This window comes from Molossus molossus, unplaced genomic scaffold, assembly GCF_014108415.1.
Source record: "Molossus molossus isolate mMolMol1 unplaced genomic scaffold, mMolMol1.p scaffold_m16_p_11, whole genome shotgun sequence".
NCBI classification, from domain to species: Eukaryota; Metazoa; Chordata; class Mammalia; order Chiroptera; family Molossidae; genus Molossus; species Molossus molossus.
The window spans coordinates 27963472-27985295 of NW_023425346.1; the positions used below are offsets into that span (position 1 = coordinate 27963472).

General features: G+C 41.8%; 1 protein-coding gene across 17 annotated transcripts in view; it reads right to left on the reverse strand.

Annotated features, from left to right (window-relative positions):
* ZEB2 (zinc finger E-box binding homeobox 2) overlaps window positions 1-21824 on the reverse strand; it is a 130984-nt gene that overhangs the window by 66389 nt on the left and 42771 nt on the right. The window contains exon 1 of one of the 17 annotated variants that reach the window (XM_036253608.1): window positions 5452-7942. The exons of the other annotated variants lie outside the window; for them this stretch is intronic. Coding sequence (XP_036109501.1) covers window positions 5452-5521 — 70 coding nt within the window. The 5' untranslated portion in view covers window positions 5522-7942. Of the gene's footprint in view, window positions 1-5451; window positions 7943-21824 lie in introns of those variants that run through there. 17 annotated transcript variants of the gene reach the window in all.

The window sequence follows — 21824 nt, forward strand, 5'->3', positions numbered from 1 at the left end:
TCAGCCTAATGCTTAAAAAACAACAACAATTCTGGTCAGATTTAAGATGAATGCACCTATTGCAACTCTTTTATAATAGCTCAGAGATGGAAAAGTCAGACATTCAGCGTTTAAGAAACCCGTTTCTTAAGACTGAGTCTATCCCAAGTTTGTTCCATGGTGTCTGTGTGTGTGTGTTTTTTTTAACGTTTTATTTTCCACTGTGGAATCAGCTGAGGATAGAGTGTGAGGAGTGACTCTGAGTTTCCTTTGCTTTTGTCAAACTGTGTCACAACTGTAAAGTTATTTTAACAGAGTTTATTTGCCTAGGCATTTCCTTTCTCTTGTAGCAAGTCGTGTACGAGAAAGGGAAACAACAATTTAAAATCTAAGCTCAGCTGAGTGAATATGAGTGACTCTCCCAGCTCCCAGCCTAAGCAGACAGTTCACTGATAAGTTTGTGGGCTTTTTAAAAGCTTTTAAGAAGCAGTCACACATCTCTTTTTGGCATCTTTCATTTCAATTTTCCTCCAGCAACTGCAGTGGGAATTAGACAAGTTCGAAAGTTCTATTTTTTTTTTCTTGGACCAGTCCTGATTACTTCTATTGTGGTTAATGCCAACTCAAATGGAGGGACTTTTGTGTCTTGTGTATCTGGCGTAAAAAAAATAAATCATTACATTACAAAAAATATAATAATTGATGTCATTAATATGTTTGATGGGATTATCCAATAGCTTTCCTTGAAGTAATGAATGACTCCTCCTCCCTTGGTCACCAAATGCCCCTTTGGTCTTAGATCCTGCTCTTGCATAGTCATCCGTACAGTGGCCAGGGCTTAAGCTCCAGTACTGTATGAGAATGCAAACAGGCAGATTTCACAATCAGATGACACTGAGGCTCTCTGTGTGCCAGACTCTCTCTCTTTGACTGTTCTCTCATCTTGGGCCAGCCTGGGGATCTGAGAACCTGCTGCGGTTAGAAAGAAGCCACCTAACTGCTAAGTGTCTCTTCTCAAGCTCACAATCATCACCAGCCAGGGTTTCCCACCACTGTCCTGGCCAGAGAGGAGTCCCCAAAGGGTCACCTTCACCTCTCACGCACGTGGAAGAAAATGCACCATCTTTTTCTGTAAGCTTTCTATATCTCCATTTCCAGTCTCTTGTGTGCCTTAAGAACTCTTTTCTTCTCTTAAGTTTAGGAGGACAGGTTGTAATAATGTAATATGTAATAATATCTGGCATGTATGCATGACTCTATTGAATATTAGGTTAAGCATAATCGATACAGAGCCTGCTCATAGACATTTTCCACTTGATCCTCAGAACAATCTCTTGAAGGAAGAAGGAGCAATTATGATCATGATGATTTTATAGATGAGTAAACCGAGACCCAGAAATTTCTACTGACTATCGCCCAAATCACCTGATGTCGGAGTCTCGATCTGATTCCTGCCTCCAAATGCTATCTGACTGCAGATTCTATCTGTGCTCTTCCCATCACCTGTGAGGTACAAATCTAAGTCAGCACACAAAAGCCAAAAGAGGATTTCCAGCTATTTCGCAGAGCATGGTAGTGTAAGTACAATATCCTTGTTCATCAGATTCAGAGGATACATCTGTGCCTGAGCAGGAGAGGGAGGAGGAGGGAAGAACTAAGGGAAGGTCATGAGTGACTGAAGTAAAAATGAAAGTTGTAGGAAAAGCAAGTTAGATCTAAGTAAGAGCACCTGGTCTGCAATAGGTTAAACGTGGGTTAATGGGATAAGTTATGTCCATCATTTGGGGATGAAATAGGTTTTTATCTTGTTTGGAGGGTTTTTTGATTTTTATAACAATTCATCGAAGTTATATGTTGATCTTCTACCATATTCACTCTCCCTCCCAATTTATTTGAACATAAAATTCAAATGGATTCCACAAATGAACAGATAGCTGTGTACTAAAAACTTACAGAGTGCTTTTTCGGTTGACTTTTTTTTTTTTTTTTCCTGTCCCGATTAATGCTTCTTTGAGGATTTGAGGTTAGGTATTCAATTAAAAGTATTATTCTTCCCTGGGTCACAAGGATGTCATTGGAGTATTTGTACCAAGACTAATTTAGATAAAACTAAGATGCCACGTGACAAATTCTATAATATCCATGGGAAACTGAGTCCTTTATTCTACAGGAACTTGAAATTGGCCCCATCCTGCCCCTATTTGTGGGCTATTTCCATTGATTCCTTAATCTTATATGTTATACACACATCCCACCACTAACATTACCTCCACACACCACACACTACACTTTCCAGGCATTTTTATTTATGGGGTTAAAGTAAAAAGAAAAAATCAAATCGAGTATTTCAACCAAGTTTTTATAACATTGGAGAATTACCTTACCATGTATTTTCATAATTGCAATAGAAACTCTGAATAAACAGAAACTGAATGGGAAATGCTCGCCAGCATCTGTTAGCAGCAGGGAGAGACTTGTAGCAAGTTACCTGACTTTAACAAGAATACATCCAGTTCTTGCCAGCTGGATGGGGATTAGTGGTATCAATAGACATCACATTCACCTTGGCCGGGACATAGATATACTGGATATCATGAGGCTGGGACTTGTAAAAAAAATCATCATTTTGTAATTTTGTTCACATTTCAACTGATAGGAGACACAGCAAATACTTACATTTTCTAAGAGAAAGAAGAAAGAAATCCTGTCCATTCTTCTGAAATTTAAGTAGGCAGCCCTTGAAAGATCACTGGGAAAAGTCTGTATTTTCTCAGGTTTAACTAAATAATTTATGCATACTTTCACTTTGGCATGATGAAGCAATTTTAGCCTTTAAAACCCACAACTACTCAGGAGGGAAAAGGTCTGGTTCCTGCAACTTAAATAATTTAAACATCCAGGTGGAAATGCTTTCAGCAGTTTCCCTTTTGGAGACAAAGGAAGAAGATTTCAGAATTTTGAGATACCAAGAATAAAGAATTGATAAAAGACATAACCTCGGATGTATTTAATTTAGAATAGAAATCCTGCCATATTTTTTGAATGATGTGGACCAGAGTGAGGGGTGGGGTGAATGTCTGCTTGCCTGCTGTTTATAGTAAGTGAACACATAGAAAATAATATGTCAGCACAACCCTAAGTCACACATATGCAAATAGAAATACCTATAAAATCTAATATAACCTCAAAGTTCACATCAGCCCAAACCTTAAACATTAGATAACTATTAGGAATCTTAGCAAAAGCTGTGCTAACATATATTGTGCTTTAATTCCTGGCTTCTAGAAATGTGTCTCTTTTGATATACAACTAAGTCGATTGGGATGAAGGAGAACAGAACAAAATGTCACTCCTCTAGGACATAGGACTGCAAAAATAAACGATAGGTGGAAGAATGAAAATTCTAGAGGTGATCGTAAAATACAAGTGGCCGGTATAATCGGCATGCTGAGGCCCTGGCCTGTCACTTACATCAGATTTCAGAACTGCCATGGGAAGTCTGCCTTCCCACTTGCAGGACGGTAAGTGACATACTTGTAAAAGAGCGTGGGACTTGGAACCCAGCCCCTGTAGATTTTGAGTACAGTTTATAATCAGAATGCTTTGAGGGCAAAAAAATTTCCTACTGTCTTATACCAAAAAATGCGTATGGCATTTAGTGTTGTAAGTTCCTTGTGGGAAAGTAAAACACCCAACGACTCATACATAAAGCACTGGTGGTTTTGTTTGTTTGTTTGTTTTTCTTTTTGTAATCTTTGTCACATCCAGCTTTGATGGCTCGTGTAAAGACGCCAGTCAGCTAAGGTACAAAATAAGGTAACAGAGCCGAAGACTTGGTTTCCTTTAGAGCTAGCTGAGTATGACAAAAATTATACAGGAAGGGTGAGATGAAATCTTGCTATGTATGTATTCTTCAAAATGAGCAGAGGCGTCATTCCCTCCTAAAGGAAAAGAAGTCTTCAATATTCATGAATTTTAACTCTCCCAAACTTTTGGCCCTGTGCATGATGGGCATGGAACTCACTGGGTCCCCTAAAGAGAGATCCTAGAGAAAATAAGAAGAAAGGTTACCCTCTGAGCCAACAGGAAATGTTCAGCTTGGCCAGGGCTGCAGAAAGAGGGTTGTCGAAACCAAACATCATGTCCAGAACAAGGTCGCTATGTTATGATGATTTCATTCTGCATGAGAAGCTGGGTTGTTTTTGTGGTGGTGCCACGGGTGAGGGCCACCTAGGTGACGTAGGCTAGAGATATGGGACGGGGAAGAGTGATATTAAACCATGTGCTGTTAAGGGATCTCAGACATAATCTTCTCAAAATATTTAAGTAATAGGAACGCCAACGACCAAGGTACAGAATGTGAATGGTGGCTCAGAAAGAATCTAAGGTGGGGTGGATGTTTTCTTAATTATTTTCTTTTCTTCCTTTTTTCTTTCTTTCTTTCTCTCTTTTTTCTCTCTCTCTTTCTTTCTGGTCATCCACTGACTTTAATTAAGCCCAGCCAGCCTCTTAAGCATGGGAAACTTGGAGAACTTTTTTGTTTAAAGTGACCTTGTTCCCAGGCCTTTCCCTACAACTTCTCTCAGCTCTGTTACAAGGATGACTCTTCACGCTGCTGCTCTGAATCTCAGAACAGGGTACCTGGCATCAACAGAAAATTTTAATCTCACTGGAAGTATAATACTGAGAGCACTTTTTTTTTTTTTAAGGAAAAAGAAACCCCTTTTCCATAATCCTGCTAGTTATACTTCTTAACTGTATTATTTTAAGTCAATTAATTCAAAATTTAAAATAATGAAATTACTAGCAGAGACTCTAAACTTCTTTTAGTATATTAAATTGGGCAGATTGCTTCTCTCCTTCTAATTATGAATGTTGCAGTTACAAAAGAAACTGTCATTTTGATAGAGCAAAAGACAATCTGTCTGCCAAAAATGTCCAACCATAATTCTAAAAAAAAGTCATCGGCATCAAGAACATGCTACTTTGTTTGATGTACTGTCTTATTGGAAACCTAATTTGCTTCCAACCTCTGAGACAACACATAACATAAGTTTGTGTGACTAATTTTTCTTGGAAATATGAGTAATTAGAATTAGGGGCCATTTTCATAGCAGGAGTGGACAGGTTTTTAAAAAATTCAAACTAAGTGCTAGAGTTATTTTCTTTGCCTTTTTAATAGCACTCCTAAAACCAAGTCATGGGGGGAGGCCGAGCTTTGTACTGGATAATGTGAGTCCCCATGTAAATTGTGAGCGATTGCAGAGTACGGAAAGGTTTATTACCTAAGGTGAGCCCTCCCAGAGTTCCTGGAGTATAAAAGCATTAAGCGTACGTTCTAACAAAGTCATAAAAATCAATAAACAGGAACCCCCCACCTGTGCAATGGCCCCAGTGTTAAGTTTTATACATGTAGTAATAGTGCATATCAATTTTCACCACCCTTCCTACGCCAGCTATTACAGGGCCTACCACCACCGGAGGGACGGCAAGAGCCGCGCCATTCATCCGTCCCACGGAGTTGTCTACATGCCAGGCCCATTGCATCACTGTCACTTTTATTCTATCTGCAACTGGACGAGGCTGCAGCCCTAGCTTCTGTACACCCACTCAGTACCGCAACAATTGCAAACTGTGTGCCTCTGTTTAAAGAGTTTACAAGTCCTCCTGAAAGAAAAACAGAACCGTTGCATATTAATGCCCCAGACCCCGAAGGATCACACAATAGAAAGGGGAGAGACATGTCCCTGCCACTGATATGTGACCTTGTCCAACTGTTGCCGTCTCTGTCTTACCCACCAAGGTTTAAAAAATAATCATGCATTCTCCACAGCGTCCGATTGACCAGGTTTCTACAGCAACTAGTTATAATCTGCATACTCCTTAATAGCCAAAGTATTCAGAATGCACAGGTCACCGTTTTATTACACACTTGGTAACATATGCTAAAAATTAGGCTCTAAATATACAGCATTTTCACCAGGTTACAGAAATAACTACTAACATCACACTTATTTCATAATTAAAGGAAATCCTCCCACCCCACCTCCCCATTTTTACCAATAAGGCAGAAAATATCACTGAATGTGTAACCTTTATACCACATCCACACTTCGCCATCATTACTCTGTATGGGGTTTGGTGGGGGGGGGGATGAGAGGCTGATTAAAATCCCAGCCACTTGTTGGTAAAAAGGCCCAATAACTTTGGGGAAAATACTTCACTTGGGGCATTCTGGAAAAAAAAAAAAAAAAGGAAGATTAAAAGAAAAAAAGCCTCGTTTTAATTATAATCCAAAGATAACTGCTCTGGAGTAATGAGGAACATTTGAGAAGAGAGCCTTCATTCAGACACAGGACTTGGGTGAATTTTTTTCTTTCTTGTAAATAGTTCTATTGGCCATAGTTTTAATAGGCCTAAAAAACAAAAGACGGCCTTTGATGATGTGATGACTCCTCTTCTCCCTTCTCCAGCAAAAAAAAACACAAAAAAACAAAACAAAACCAAACAAACAAACAAACAAAAAACAGGAGTTTTTATCTGTCTGAGGTTGCCTTTGATAGCGCTCACAGCACGGAAGTGCCACTCATGGGTACTTAAAGCTGCGTCATTTAGGAGCATAAAAATAGAATAAAGTTGTGCAGCAAATGAGAACTTATGATATAACTTAAGTGCTGTGGCATGAAAGAGGCAAAATGAGCCATCTAAACATTTTCCATAACCCCCCCCCCCAAAAATAATAATAATAAAGGAAATGGAAAATGCAACTCTTGTGTGATCTCCATGAAGGTGTGCTTAATTCTTACTAACTTCAGTGCCATCCACAAGCATAGTTGCTATGGATATTATGAGAAAATTAGACATTTCTAGCAATGCAAAAAAGTGAAGCGCTGCAGTTGTGAACAGCTGGCATACAATAGATAATTTAAGGGAAAGTGACCCTCATGTATAATTTTTAACTGAAGAACTGTCAGGCCCCATTAGTTCCAATAGGGCCTGCCAGGACCAAGATCGGTTTATAGGAGCATTGTATTAGAATAGTTTCTGAAAGAGCAGCGTGAAAACATAATATGGGGATTCAGAGAATTTAGTGTTTTTTAAAATTGTACACATTATTTGTTGTACTGACATCAATGCTCTCTGCCTGTGTGTTCAGAATGAAAAGCCCAATAGGGTAGCAACTGCCATGGCAAACAATTTGTGAAAAAAAAACCCAACAAAACAAAACACCTTCTGAGCTGTTGTACTAGGTTCAAAAGTAACCCCCAAAGTTAAAAGGGAAAACCAAATGGTGGCTCTCGGGCTGTTATTTGCTGTCATACTGGATGCTTATGACTCAAAGGCCTTGAAGGAAATAGGGCAAGGAGCAGAAGAACGAATACACCAATTCAAGTGAAGTTCTCATCAGGAAGTATGGGAATTCCCAGACAGTGTGTGAGGGAGGTGACACAATCTTATTGGGGAATACAACATATATATTTCAAAAGTGAGAGCCAAAGCAAATCATAGAGAGAAAAAAGAGGTCACCCCTTCCCCTTCGAGTTGGCCATGCAATGAAGCAAGTATGTATCGAGGCTTTCTTGGCACCAGTTACCTAACTTAGACACGTGGCAGAAGGACAGTGGTATACAAGTGGCAGGGATTCGTGGCAGAGGGAAGGAAAGCGTGCACACTCGGGAGGCTGTGTGGAGAACGGAGGAATGGAGCTGATGTATGTGCAAATACTGAGCCCGGTATCTCGCTGCTCAATTAATGGTGGCTCTATCAGCAGCTGGGGAAAGGCATCATACCTAACTCTGTTGTGCAGTTTAAAATCATGTTTGCCTCACCCTCTATCCTTTGGAGAACTGCTAGATATTGTCTTGTTGGTATTCTTTGGTGTAAATATTTCGAGGAAATATTCGAGGTGTTTATATCCCAAAGTAGTGGGATTCTTAGCATCCTCTTTCTTTTTTCTTGCTTTGTTTTGTTAATCCTCACCCAAGGATATTTTTCCATTGATTTTTAGATAGAGTGGAAGAGAGGGAGGGAGAGAGAGAGAAATCTCATCCATGTGAGAGAGACACATCTATTGTCTCCTGCACAACTCTGACTGGGGCCAGAGATGAAACCCGCAACCCAGGTACATGCCCTTGACCAGAAACCAAATCCGAGACCCTTCAGTCTGTGGGCCAAACTCTAACCGCTGAGCAAAACTGCCTCTTTCCTTTTTAATGTTTCACTGATGTGGAATTCATCTTTCTATTTAGGTGGTTTGACTTTGCTACAAATATTAAATAATCTAGTCAACATCTTTATATATTTAAATTTACCATTTTGGTATTTAGAGAGGCAACTATTCACTTCCATAATTATAGGCACTTAAAGTCTACCAATTAGATAACATGGCTGGGCTTTACAGGTATTGTAGAATATTCTTTACTAGATACTATGTTACAAGCAATCATTAGCTCAGCTATAAAAGAGTTTAAATACTAATGTATTTTTTAATTTGCTCTATAATCTAAACAAGCAATCAATGTACATTAATAAGCATAATGTTTTTTTGGCATCTGTCCATTCACTGGGTCCACCTTGACACTCCAGCAAACACATCAGCAGAACTCAGTAACCACAATACACCAGGAGGAATCACCAGTAACCTCCTCTCAAATACATGTTAAGTGTTAAATTATTTTGGTATCGAGATATTAAGACCTCCATAGCTTGCCCTAATGTCCCCCTTACAGATGTTCCAGAGGAGGGGTTTGATAGCTAGTTCCACCTCAGACACCACTGTCGAGTGGCCATAAAACAAGCCTTAATGAGGTGATAAATGTGTTTACTTTTGATTAGGTGAGCTGCTCGATAAGATAACACGAAGGACCACTTTCCAAGAGCAAATATGTACAGAAATTGCTGGTCGCTTCCATTCTGTTGGGAGCCCAGACAGCGGCACGTCGGTAACAGAAACACCTCACCCCCAGCTCACCTTTCCATCGGCCCCTTGGGCTTTGCCAAAGGGAAGAGCAACGCGGGTGGGAGGTTTTTATAACACCTGTGCACTCCAACCCGTCTCAGGAAATCCACCCCTGGATTCTCAGAGTCTGTGTTGTTGGACAAGGTGACCACGGCGCTTCCCATGTCGTACAACTGGTTTCTTGTCCGCTTCCCCGTGAGCGTGAGAGCGGAGCTCGGGTGTCCGCGTCTTTGACCCTCGAGGCAGCGCTGGGCCTGGCCCCGGCTGCCTTTGGAAGGCATGGATTGTGTTGTTTGCTAGAGACTCTGGAACAGTGTTCTGTAGCCCTAGGGACCGTCCCTGCGTAGTAGGGGCCTTACATCCAGTCCGTGTGTATCTGTTTTGAAAGCGCACCGCGTTGCCAAACGGGACACTGAAAACGCACCGAGAGCTCGGCTCTCCCTCGCTCCCCCGACCTTCCTGCAGGGCGCCCTGGGCGCCTTCACCCCAAGGGACGGTGGTCTGACCCCACACGAGGAGACCGTGACCCCTTGGTCCTTGACAACTCCCGAAAGCAGCTCCTCTCCGCCCCACGGGCCCACACGTAACTGGTGAAACCGAGACAGAATAAGGCGCGCGTGGCGGCCCCACCCCACGCCTTGCCTGCGTTCCGACATAAAGGAGATATGGATGCAAGGTAACGTATTCAGTGTCACTCGTACATATTTATAGTTTAAAAATTAGTCAAAGTGTATGTCCTGAGGTGGCACCTACAGGAAGCCAGCTGTGCCTTCCGCCTGTGACCCAAGACGGGCCTGGAGCACAGCGATGTCCCGCTCCGCCCGCGCGCCGCCGCCGTGGCTTCTGAGGTGAGAGAAACTGACAGCACCAACTCTCCAGGGCAGAACTTTCCAGTCAAGTGGATCAACGGACTGAAAATCTCTTATGAATAGTCATTAGGCCTTCATTACAAACCCCTCAAAACCCAGTTCTCTTTTCGCAACCAAATGCCTTTTGTCATCTTCACAAGGTGCATCATTTAATTACCAATTGATTTCTTTATATATGACAACATGTCAGATAGCACAATACAGTGTATCTCCCTTAGGGGAGAAGTCTGTTAACTATCAGTATGCCAGATTATGGAATTATCGGAAAAACAGGCACCCTGCATACAGTTCCTTCCGTTTAACTCCTTTTCGAACATCTGAGTGTCTTTCTTTGTGTCGTAAGAAGCCAATGAAAGGAAAGAAAAGGAGGAACAAGCTAATGAGAATCATGGTGGAGCCCCCCCCAACCCCGGCACACTTCTAAATGAGTGAGAATACATTTTAAGCTTTTCTATGTGAAAAACTGAATAGTCAACAACATAGAGAGAATACGGAGTAAACTCCAAAATACAACCATGTAGAGACCTACCATAGCCCATCTTTCTACATTAAAAAAAAAAAAAAGTCCAACAATTGTTCTCATTATACCAAGAATTTACTCAGCTTCTGACTTAGCTAATGCATCGACTCTTCGGCGGCGCGACCGCTCCTGATAATCAAGTCAGTACTGTATTAATAAGCTGAATAATAAGGGAATTTCAAAAATGTACAGGACTATTATACCGTAACAATAAAACCTCAAACGGAGTCAACCAGGGCCGTGCTGAAGGTAGGCGTCAGAAAAGAATGAAGGCAGTGTTGCAGCAATGCACTCCATTGTGTGGCAGGGTAAATGCCTGCTTCTTTCATACACAGAAGCCACATTACATGAGTCCGAAATGTTCTCAGAGCGTCACTGTGACTGGTTGTGCTAGAACCTGGCACCGACGGGCACTGAAAGCTGACATTATACTGTAGGATGTGCTGCAGGTGTGCAGGCCTGGGAACGTGCTCTAATTACATATTTTCCTGCCGCGCAACAATTAAGGTCGCCAAAATAATTGCCAGTTTCTTAATCCCTCTCTAACAAGACTGACATAAGGAATGGTTTATTTTTCTCTGGTTGTTTTGAAAGTGTTCCTCAAGATTTTGGTTTTCTATGGAACTGCATAAAACTAATTCTTATGTTCAGATGTGTGATTATAACCATTGTTTAAAAAAAAAAAACAAAGAGGGCCTGTCATTGAATTGTAGTCAAACTAAAATAAAATTTAAAAAAAAGTGAATTGTAGTACCTGGTAGGTGGTTTAAACATTTTTCCTCTTAAAGAAGGTAAATTTTCTTTAAAAACCCTATGTTTCTACTTTCTGAACAGTTCAAATCATAAGGGATATATACTTGAGGGTGGGGGAAGCAGACCATAGGAAAACACACAGGGAAAGTAGGTGTCTTCATTTACTTGGTGATGGTTCTAACCTTTTGGGAGGCCACAGAGCCTCTTAAGGGTCTGATGACATGTACAGACCCACTGCCCAGGAAACTGCACCCGTGAACAAAATGTTACATGCAATTTCTGGTGGTCCACAGATCCTTTAAAAAGCCATGAATGAATTGCAGGGAAAGAACCCCAGTCAACTAACAAATGTCACAACTATTCATACACCTCTCTCCATCCATCCATCTTTGCATCCTCTGAGCCATCTGACCACCACGTGAAGGATACAGTCTCTACCACCAGCATCAGACACCAGCTTTGTGGGCTTTATATTCCTAACTGAAACCCATTTATTTCATTATCATCCGTTGTCAATTCCCCATTTTCGCTAGGCTGACTGGGCAGAGCTGAATCATTTAGTGAACTTTGAGCCAGTTTCCTCACTCTTGCCCCCTTTTCTACAAATCAGAAGATAGCTCTGCGTGCTGAGGACTGAGCAGGCAAACTGAAGTCATGTCAAGCACGTTGCGATTTAACACAGGCTGAGTGGTAGGGGCTGCAGATGTAACGAATGGGTCGGGGACAGAAGGAGCTCGAGTGGACAGGGAGGGGATGGTAGGGAAACAAAAGTGATTGTATCGGTAATAGAGACTTCAAAGAGGGGGTCGTTCAGAAGATTTGGGGGGGGGGGTTCTGGCAAAGGGAAAAAGAGGCACATCTGCCTTTGGAGTGGCTGGTGCAGGAGAGAAGAAAGGCCTGCCAGGAGAGAAAGCAGGAGGGGAGAATCACAGACGGAAACGGAGCTGTAGAGGAAAGGAAGCTTGATTCTGTTTATGGAGGGGCCGACGCAGGGCCCGTACAGTTGGAACTGCCCCAGAGTGCCCTGCTTTGAGTGTCCCGTCCATGAGACGTCTTGCTCAGTTAAAGACAAAAAAGTAACTGGAATCGTTTCATCTTGATGTTTGAAAGTCTTTTCATCACAACGTGGTGTGTGGTTTAAATAGTAACCGCTCCCTCTTTTCTTCCTTACATGTTGGATGTTTAAAAACACTGTTTGGGCCCTGGCCAGTTTGGCTCAGCGGTTAGAGCGTCGGCCTGCGGTCCGGAGAGACCCGGGTTCGGTTCCCGCTAAGGGCACGTACTTCGGTTGCAGTTTGTCCCCGGCCCTGGTTGGTCGTGCGGGTGGCAGCCACTCGATGTGTCCCTTCACGTCGATGTTTCTCTCTCCCTTCTTCTCTCTCCCTCCCCCTCTATCTGTACAAAAACGGAAAAATATCCTCGGGTGAGGATAAAAAAAAAAAAAAAAAAACACTGTTTGGTCAAGAATATACGCTCTTAGTGAACAGCTAAAATTTCAATTTTATGGATAAAAGTGAGGAACAGGCGTGCAGTTTCCCTTCTTTCACGACACCAGTGAGGAGGTAGACACTGAATCCCAATGGGGGGGTTGACTGAGAGAGGCTGACAGTACAACAGGAAGTGGGGAGAAAAGGGCCTGGACCACATCATTCAGGCGGCATCAGGGAGGACTGCAGAGCCCAGCACTGGCCGTGCCACTAAGCGTCGTACCGCGCTCCGGGGAGCTGCTTCCGCCACCTGCGGCCAGCTCTGTCTTTTTTTAAGGCCGGCTCAAGCCTGTCCTCCCTTAGAGCTGACGGAAGGGCAAAGAAGTCCCTCCTGGTACATAAACGGAATCAAGGATTTACCTTTTTCATGACTTGATTCATCCCATCCGTCACTCAACAAACATTTATGGCTTTCTTGAATGTCTATTTGAATACTGAGTATTTATTGAGTATCACAGGTTTGAACATTTACAACGTGTCCAGCTCTGACCCCGCCAAGCTGTTCTCTCTGACAGTGATCTGTGAGGCCCTGTGAGGACTCACCTTTGGACTGTTGGTGCTAACACAGTACCTGGTACATGGCTAATATTTGCCAAACACAATCATGAATTGACCGACTAGAAAATAACTTCCCTTTGGAAGGTTTGTAGTAAAATGCGCAAGTTTTTAAAAAGTGCTTTTCTCATATAGAAGTCTATTCATTAGCAAAACAACTTTTAAAAATGTTGCAGATCGGTTTCTGTTTTAATCATGATCATAGTAAAGGTCGCTTTTTCCTGGGCACGACCCATACAGCAGGTAACACACAGCCTTTCACAGAGCCTGCTAGGTTGGTTCTGTGGATTCATTTCTGATTGATACAAATCCCACCAGTCAGTACTGAGCATTTCACACACACTGGTGAGACTCTGGGCTGCTGATCTCGCGTGCCTGTTAGACACTATTCAGACAATTCTACACCTACCCCATAACAGGCCTTTTTTTTTTCTAACCCAATTTCCTTGACTTGTGTTTTCCTTCTAACCAGACTTCAGAGACAAAGGCAGAGCAGTAAATCATTTTCTTAGAAAAACACCGTCAGGCTATTTCGGTCATTTGGGCTGTTATTTATATGCCCTACCTGAAAAGTTATTTTGAGATAGTGTAGTTCACTAAATTATATTTTCCTCATTATCATGATTACTTCAAAATGATCATTAATTTGCTCTTTGGCTTTCTAAGTGGGAAAACATCAAAGAAGCGAAAGTTCCCCCTAATTTAACTTTTCTTGAAAGGTAACTGATTTACAAACAAATTACTTGAGCCTTGTAAGGAAAAGCCCAAGGTATCTGCTCATTTGATACATTTTCAAGGGCTACAGTGTGGAAATGAAGCTCTAAGAAGCTCCTGTGTGATCCACAAACAACTTCACGCTGTATTACACGTGCATCAGATACAGAGACCAAACCCTGCAAGTTGCAAGCAGCCCGCCCTGCAGAATGCTTGCTTGGCAATGCCTGAAACAGCTTATTTAAATTGCAAACTTCCCAGCCATCACTTACAGGTGGAAAGTTCGTTATATAAGCTAAGGCACTTAATCTCTATACTTGGTTTCTTAAATCATACACCCATCATCTGTGAAAGGTGCTATTGAATCTCTCGCTCAAAAGCTCACCAACTTTGTTCAGAAACTGCCTCTTGGATTAAAAATGTATCTAAAACATGCATGAAGCTTCAACAAATATTCCAACTTGAGGGCAAATCATGTTAGAGGCAGGGACAGGAATTTCCAGGATGAAGTTTTGCCTTCAATAGAGATCACATGAGAAGCATTTTGAAGTCATAACTTTATAGTGTAAGATGATCAAAGCCAAGTATTAATACTTTTTTATCAGTTCACCTTCTAAACAATATTTCAGTAGATTTCCTTTCACACAGTGATATTTGTAATAAATGTTCTGCCTTTGTTTTAAAGTCAGTCTGTAGAAAGATGACATCAGCTTAGCAAACAATAAAGTGCCTGTAATATTGTCTCCAGAGGGCTGTTACATTTACTTTGTAGCAGTAAAATTCAATTTTCAAAAAACACTACATGAATGATGTTAGGTTATTAACCCTATCACCGCCGTAAAAATACCATCATTGTGTGCAGAATGTAGGTCACTATCTAGAAGCCATAAGTTGCTTTTTTGTTAAATAATCCAGTTAAGCTTCTTTTCTCTCCTATTGCCTGGGTTGTGTCCCTTCCTTTGGGGAAAAATAGCCCAGCATTTCGTCAGCCGACTGGAACAAGACCCCTACACTGCTTATTCTCAGGTTCTTTTCCTTTGTCGCTACTATGCTACACAGCCCAGTTCTGAAGTCACCCTTTGCATTTACTTTTTACCAAAGCCTGTGCTGCATGAGTTAAAAATTAGTATATCTTGTCAGGTTTGTCACACGTTTCACCTCCAGGACAAAAAGAAAAGAGGGATGTGTCCCATTTCAAAGTCCAGGCCACTCTCGCATTTCAAGACCTTGAGCACAAACACGTTATTTCTGGGCCTGCCGGTGCCTCCCTTGCTGTGCAGGAGTGAGAAGGAGTCCACCTGATCAAAGCCAGCACAGCCCTTCGCGTGCAGGGAGAAGAGTTCTGGGCAGCAGCACATCAGCATGCAAAGAGTTAACTAGTTAAACTTCTACAAGCCCCCACAGTAACTTTCCAAAAGCTGACAATAAGTAAAAGAAGTGCTGGTTATCCATTTTTTAAAGGGATGGGATTGGTTTTAGAAGAAAGGGAAAGAGGATCAAACACCTCAATGCAACAAAAGGTTGTGTCAGAAGGCCCTCAATCACAAACCTCCTTCAACAACAGATATTCCAACCTTCCAGAGCAGTTACCCAGGCAGCGCAGCTAAAAAGTTCCATGACATGAAAAGAACAAAAACCAAAGGGACAGAGGTAGTTATTGTCATGCACACTCCTTACTCCTCTCTCTCTCTCACGTTCTCTCCCTCTCTCTCTCCTCTCTCTTTTTTGATTTCGGCTTTTCCCTCCCCCATGACACTTTTGCATAAGCTGTTAGAGGAAAGAGATGGTGTGGCTTGCTGAAAAGAAATCCCCTATTTGTAAGCTGACTCCTAGGTGGGGAGGTGGACCTCGTGGATTTTCTGTAAGAAACACCTGATGAATGGAGAGCTCTCCTCTGTGAATACTTCAAAAGAGTCACCTGAAATTATAAGTATCGATAGAGCCCTGTAAATATTGTCAACGTTCCCTTGAAAACACTTTTTTTTTTTTATTGATGATTTTTTTTTTTCTCAGACAAATTGTCTTCAGTGCACAGTGGATGTAAGTTATTTGCAATTTCTGTGTTGGGTCTTGGAGGTATCTTAACAGCATGTGCAAATTTTCCACTAAAATGTAAATTATTAACAAGTCAGAGTTTTCATTTGTTTTATCTCCTGATGTGAGATCTAAATAAGTATGGAGAACACTTAAAATTCTTACCATTTCTCTGCTTTCTGAGAAATAAATCTCATGCATCCTGCACAATATATTTTCTTATGTATAACATGCTTCAATGTAATGGAAAATAAACTAATTTGAGAGGGAAAGCTATGTTTCCTGGAGACTTAGTTGTGTAAGTAAAGAGTATTAACCCAAAGGAGAATCTGATCATGCTTTCTTCATCCTCCTCCTCCTCAAAAAGCATCGTTTAAGTCTTCATCATTACCTAGTTTGACACTAGCCATGGTCTTGATTTCTAAGGCATAAGCGACTCTGGAAAGCAGATTACAGAAACTCCGTTGTAGTGTCATCGACATTTACACGCATCGATGAAAGAGCACGCAATGTCAGGGCGGCTGAAGGGAGTGTGACTGGGTAGTTAGTTATCTTTTGAGCTATTATAACAACTACCACCACCACCACCACCACCACCATTTAAATGGTGCTTATGTGCCAGTAGTGTTTGACATAAATTCTATTTTAGGGAGTAAGAATCCATTTTACAGATGAGAAAACTGAGGCTCAGCGATGTTAAGGAAGTTGGGAATGTCACAGGTAGGAAGTGACAGGGCCGAAGTGTTGAACCTGGGCAAGCTCTCAACACCATGTATCAGAATGAGGGGGAGGGAAGGTGGACTAATGACAGATACACAGGCAGGGATGCATATCCAGAACTTGTATAGCATAGGGAAGTTCCCGAAGCACTGAGAGAAGGATTGGATAATGAACGGATGGGCTGACACTGAAAAGAAAGAGAAAATACTGGAACAATTAGGAGATAGTTGGATGAAGAAGTGAGACTTAGAAAGGGAGTGTTAGAACTCAGTCCGGAGAGCAGTTGGCAGTCTCATTGGGGCCCAGTGAAAATGATGGACTAGTTAACGGTACAAAGAGTAAAAAGAAAGTTCACCAATAATGTTAAACTAAGCTGGGGCTAACACACTCCTGTGGAGGGAGAGAGGCAAGAAGCCTGCACATTCCCAGTGGGCCAAGGCCAAAGCCTAAACTATGACCACAACTATGTGAATGAAAAGGAAGAGGGTGGATTCAGGAAATGTTGGCCAAAAAAAAAAAGTGGCAACGGTTGGTAACAGACTGGATGTGGGGAGAGAGAAAGACAGTGGTGAGACAAAAATAACTCTGGGGTTCCTGGTTGGGAGGTCCAAGAGAGGGTGGTATTTCCCACTGAAAAGGAAAACTGGACAGATAGGGAAGATGAGTAGCTTGTGCCATGCTGTTTAACTTGCCAATGCTAATGTCAGTAAGTTCTGAGGTCTCTTGTGGGAAGAGTGCTATGTGGTCCTAAAGCCTGGCTGGTTTCACTGGTGAATACCTCGACCTTTTTAATAGAGGTCAGTGGTCTGGTAGCTGGACTATCAAGAGAGAGCTGCCAGGTGTGTAGGAAGCCGGTGGGGGAGGCGTGGGTGTTGGGTTGCGAAAGCAGAGTGTGCGCACGAGGAATGCCAGGAAAACGATCCAGAAGCCGAGGGGCAGGACTGTGACAGAGGTGGAGGCAAATTCAATGTGGTTTCTTCTAGTGCGGAGCGGAGTGAAATGGCCCAAGAAAATACTCCAGGCTAAGTCATGGCCAACACCTCATACCTTGGCTTTACCTGTTCTAGGAATAACAGCACAAAATTTCTTGATTTAAACGGAGGCAGAGAAAGTTGCATTTTTAAAAAATCAGGATGTATGTATGTATACAAAGTGGTATAGCATCATTCTTTCACTCTCTGGGGTCAAACATTTCTCCAAATGACTCATCCAGCTTTTCCGAGTACTACTTCCAAGTAGCAGAGCTTATCCGTAAAATATCCATGTTAAAGACAATTTCTGCCAGTGCCTCCTCCTAGGCTCACCAATATTTACAAACATGCAGCCTTGCGAACAGAACAGCCTAGCCTGGGCAGCGGTGAACAGTGACCTCCTTAATGCACAGCCCTGGGAAAGGAGGGTATTATTTCAGCTGGGAGAGAAGCAGAGCCCTGGGATGAGACTGATTGATTCAGACCAGATGGGTGGCCACACATAGGTGTGACAAAAATAGAAACACATTGCAGACATTCCAGGCACTGTCCTCCCATGGCCAGGAGGTGGGCTGCCTGCGCTCTCCCTTATCTACCTCCTAATGTGCTCTCCAATCAAAGAATGTTAATGATACGAACTCTTCTCCTTCATGTTAGCAGCCTGGTCACATGGCATCAGACTTGCAGTTCCATTTAAAAAAAATAACACGACCATTGTGTCCAGGTTTCCCTATAAATAAAGCCAAAACAAAGCAGTTCATCTACTGCCTAAGTACATTATTATTTGAATTTCCTCTTCCACATGAAAACTAGCATGCCAGAAACTTTCTCTGACTGTTACCTCTCAGGAAAGAAGAGTATTTTTATAAATGACACCATTGTTGAAATCATTGATTAGAGCTTAATTCATAAGGCCCCAAAGAGTACCATATAATAACTGAGGGTTCTAACTCAGGTATAGGGACTTTAACCATAATTTCCTGAGGCCCAAGACTCTATTAGAAAAAGGTGGGACGTTACATTAAATAATCATAACTGTCCATTTCTTTTGAGTCACCATTTGATGTTCAAGATTTCTCTTGGACTATTTTGATTCTCATTTCCATTAATTTTGAATTTATAAGCTAAGGTAAGGAATATCTTGATAATATTGGGAAAAAGAAACACAACATTCTTATTTATTACAAGAATTACTTTCTTACTTGAAAGGAAACTCAACAAGCATGGGAAATTTTCTATCATTCAAAACTGAAGTGCAGAAACTATGCACACATTTGAATATTTATCAAAATTAAAGGAAACTCCCAAAGCTTTTTGTACAATAATGTAAAACCTAGAGAAACCTAGGGTGAGCATTAATAACAGCCCAGTGGCATTTAAACAAGTATGGGAGAGGCTTTGTCATAATAAGAGAACAGTTTTTCTCACCCTCTACCTCAAATGTCCTGCCCTGTTTCGTCCCAGCATGAAGTTAGAGTTTATATGTTCTCACAGAGGCCTGAAACTATTACCTACTTGTTATAAACCTTCTCAGATTTCACTGCTGTGGCTTAATCTATAGGTTCTGATTGACATCCCCGCTGTCTCTCACACTCACTAAGAAGTTCGCATGCACCTACCACCAGAAAGGCACGGCAGATCATTGTTTTCGCTCTGACCTCAACTGGCAACTAAAAATGTAATTCCTCAGATATCATTTTGAACCAATTACATATGGAGGGAAATATTACTTTAGTTTAAAAGCTATAGGTATTGGGTCACTTTTTTATTTCCCTAAACTGTTGGCTCACCGCTGTCATGACACCTCATGGGATTGAGAATCTATGGAAGAATTTTTTTTTTTTATAAAAGTAGTTCTTCTTCTTCTTCTTTTTTTTTTTTTGTATGTGTCATAACAATTCCTAGAAGTAATGTCCTGGTGATAGACAGCTCTTGAATTTACCCTGTCAGAAGGCCGCCTCCTTAAAAAAAAAAAAAAAAAAAAAGATTCCTGTGCAGGTGGAGATTAGCATATGAAAAATGCTTTTAATTTTGTCCATTCTTGGACTTACCTATCTGTCAAACCCACACATGTGACTGCAGTTGGGTTCAACTTATCTCTACCTTACCACCTCAGTGGCAGGTTTTAAATAGTCCATGTGTTGGTTACTTCTAAGCTGAGTTCACTTAACTCCTTTTCTCAAAACAAACCCTATAAAATGCAGAGTCCAAACTGCTGCTTCAGTTTCTGAGTATCAGAAATAAACATGATCATGTCCACGAGTCTGTGAAATGACTTCCTTCTGCCATAAGGAAATAAAACAGCCAGTGCAAACCACCCCTTGACGGCTACTACACAAGATCCCTGCGGTTCTTGCAATGTGGAACTTCGTTTACGTATCGCTTCTCTGTAGTAATAATGCACATTGACTATTTTTATATTGTTCATCTTTTGTCTCTCAAAAGCAAACTTGCCCAATTTTGCAGTTCTCATCTGCACCATTTGATTTGTGCAAACCACAGTTCCAACGGCTTCACAGAATTAAGTGACATGAGATGGCCCAACGTGTGGCTGTGGATCTCTCCTGGCTTCATGCTTCACTAAATGACAGGATTCCCACAGGCCTGTCCTGACGCGGGCCTCAAGGAGTTAACAGGGGCTGACTCTCAAAATAGACCTGCAGCCCAGCACACCTACTCACTTATCAAGAATGAGCAGCGAATAGGTGCGTGCAAATTCCGTCTCTATGAAAGGCCACTGAGGTTAGGGTAGAAAGGTAGAACGCTCTCTCTCACCATTCACGCTGGAGGAAGATCAAGAACACCGGGCACCTTGCCCTCTTCAAAGGCACTGAGCTGAGGGTAGCACCTGAAACAACTTTCCCCACCACCTACAGCCCCGAGACTGGAACAGGAAGAAACTTCTCATGGGAAAATAAACTAGCTCAGTCTTCTCTCAATTAGCTTACTTCTCTATATTTTACTAGTTTTATTGTTTTACTGCATTCCTGGGTAGTCAGCTGTCACAACTCAGACGATGCTCCCAAAACGATTTCATGTATCGAAAACCAAAATTTTTCACTATGTACATCAGATGTCTTAGTGCATGGGCAGACTCCAGCGGGTCGGTGTTTCATGTACTACCTACTCATTTCACACTGTCTTTCCACAATCAAAACTCTTCTGTTTTGGACAGTAAGAGGTGAGCGGACAATAGCCAAATGCAACTTTTAAACTTTATCTACTCTAGTCATTTAAAAACGTTCACCAGGCAATGAAACAAAATTTATATAGTATCTCCTATCTGGGGTAAATATTGGTCTTCATAATAAACTGTCTGGTCGATGTATGAAACCTGTTCACCCTCCGATTGATGTTTTACTGGCCATAAGAGCAAAACCCTACTCTATTTTAAATTTAACTCTATGAAAATGGGCAGCACCCAAGAAAATGCTAGCGCAATTCCAGATAAAATATACTGTTGTGAGGCTGAAAAGTGCATGCAAAGCAAGCTGCATTATTAGAATGTTTAAATATTAATTATACCGCTGTGTAGTAAAGATGATCAAGTATAACTGTCAACTAATTTTCTAAAAGCTGCAACATTTACTTTCATCTAAACTTCCTTTGTTAAACTAAAACTAAAAGCCCAGCAAGTTTAGTCTACTTGAGTGTGTTTATTTTTATTGGTTTCTGCATAATTTTTTTCTACCATAAACCAACTTTAACCCCTTTTCTGTAATCTCTGCCAGTATAACTCCAATAGCACATCATAAAATTCCTATAATTCTTCAAAGCCACGGAGTTGGAAAGGAAAGGCTTGGGCATTTTGTAACAAACGCCAGCTACAAGCTTCAGCCAATTATATTTAACTCTTACGAACCTTCTTTTTGTGCGCATGTGGGTGGACTGAGAGGTTTGTGCGGTGTGGTCACTTTCATTTCCATTCTTCAGTTGCTTTGGAGTTGGGAGCCAGTTCCATTTTGTGAAGAACACTGGGGCGGAGGTAGACCCCAGCTCTAATAGCTGGGGCATCGAGGCTGGCAGATGGGGAGACAGCTGTACAGAGCCACGTACAATCCCAGCCTTCTTACCTCGTGCAGGAGCCTCTGCTGATGGCGCGGAGGCGGCCTGAGAAGTGCGCGCTGAAATGAACTCTGGCTGTGGAGGTGTCCGGCCGAATCACTGCCACTCCCCCTCGGTCCCCTTCCTAGCCTCTCCTGCTCTCTGAGGTTCTAAAACAGCTACTGCGAATCAGCTAGGAGACTCACTTGGAGATTCTTA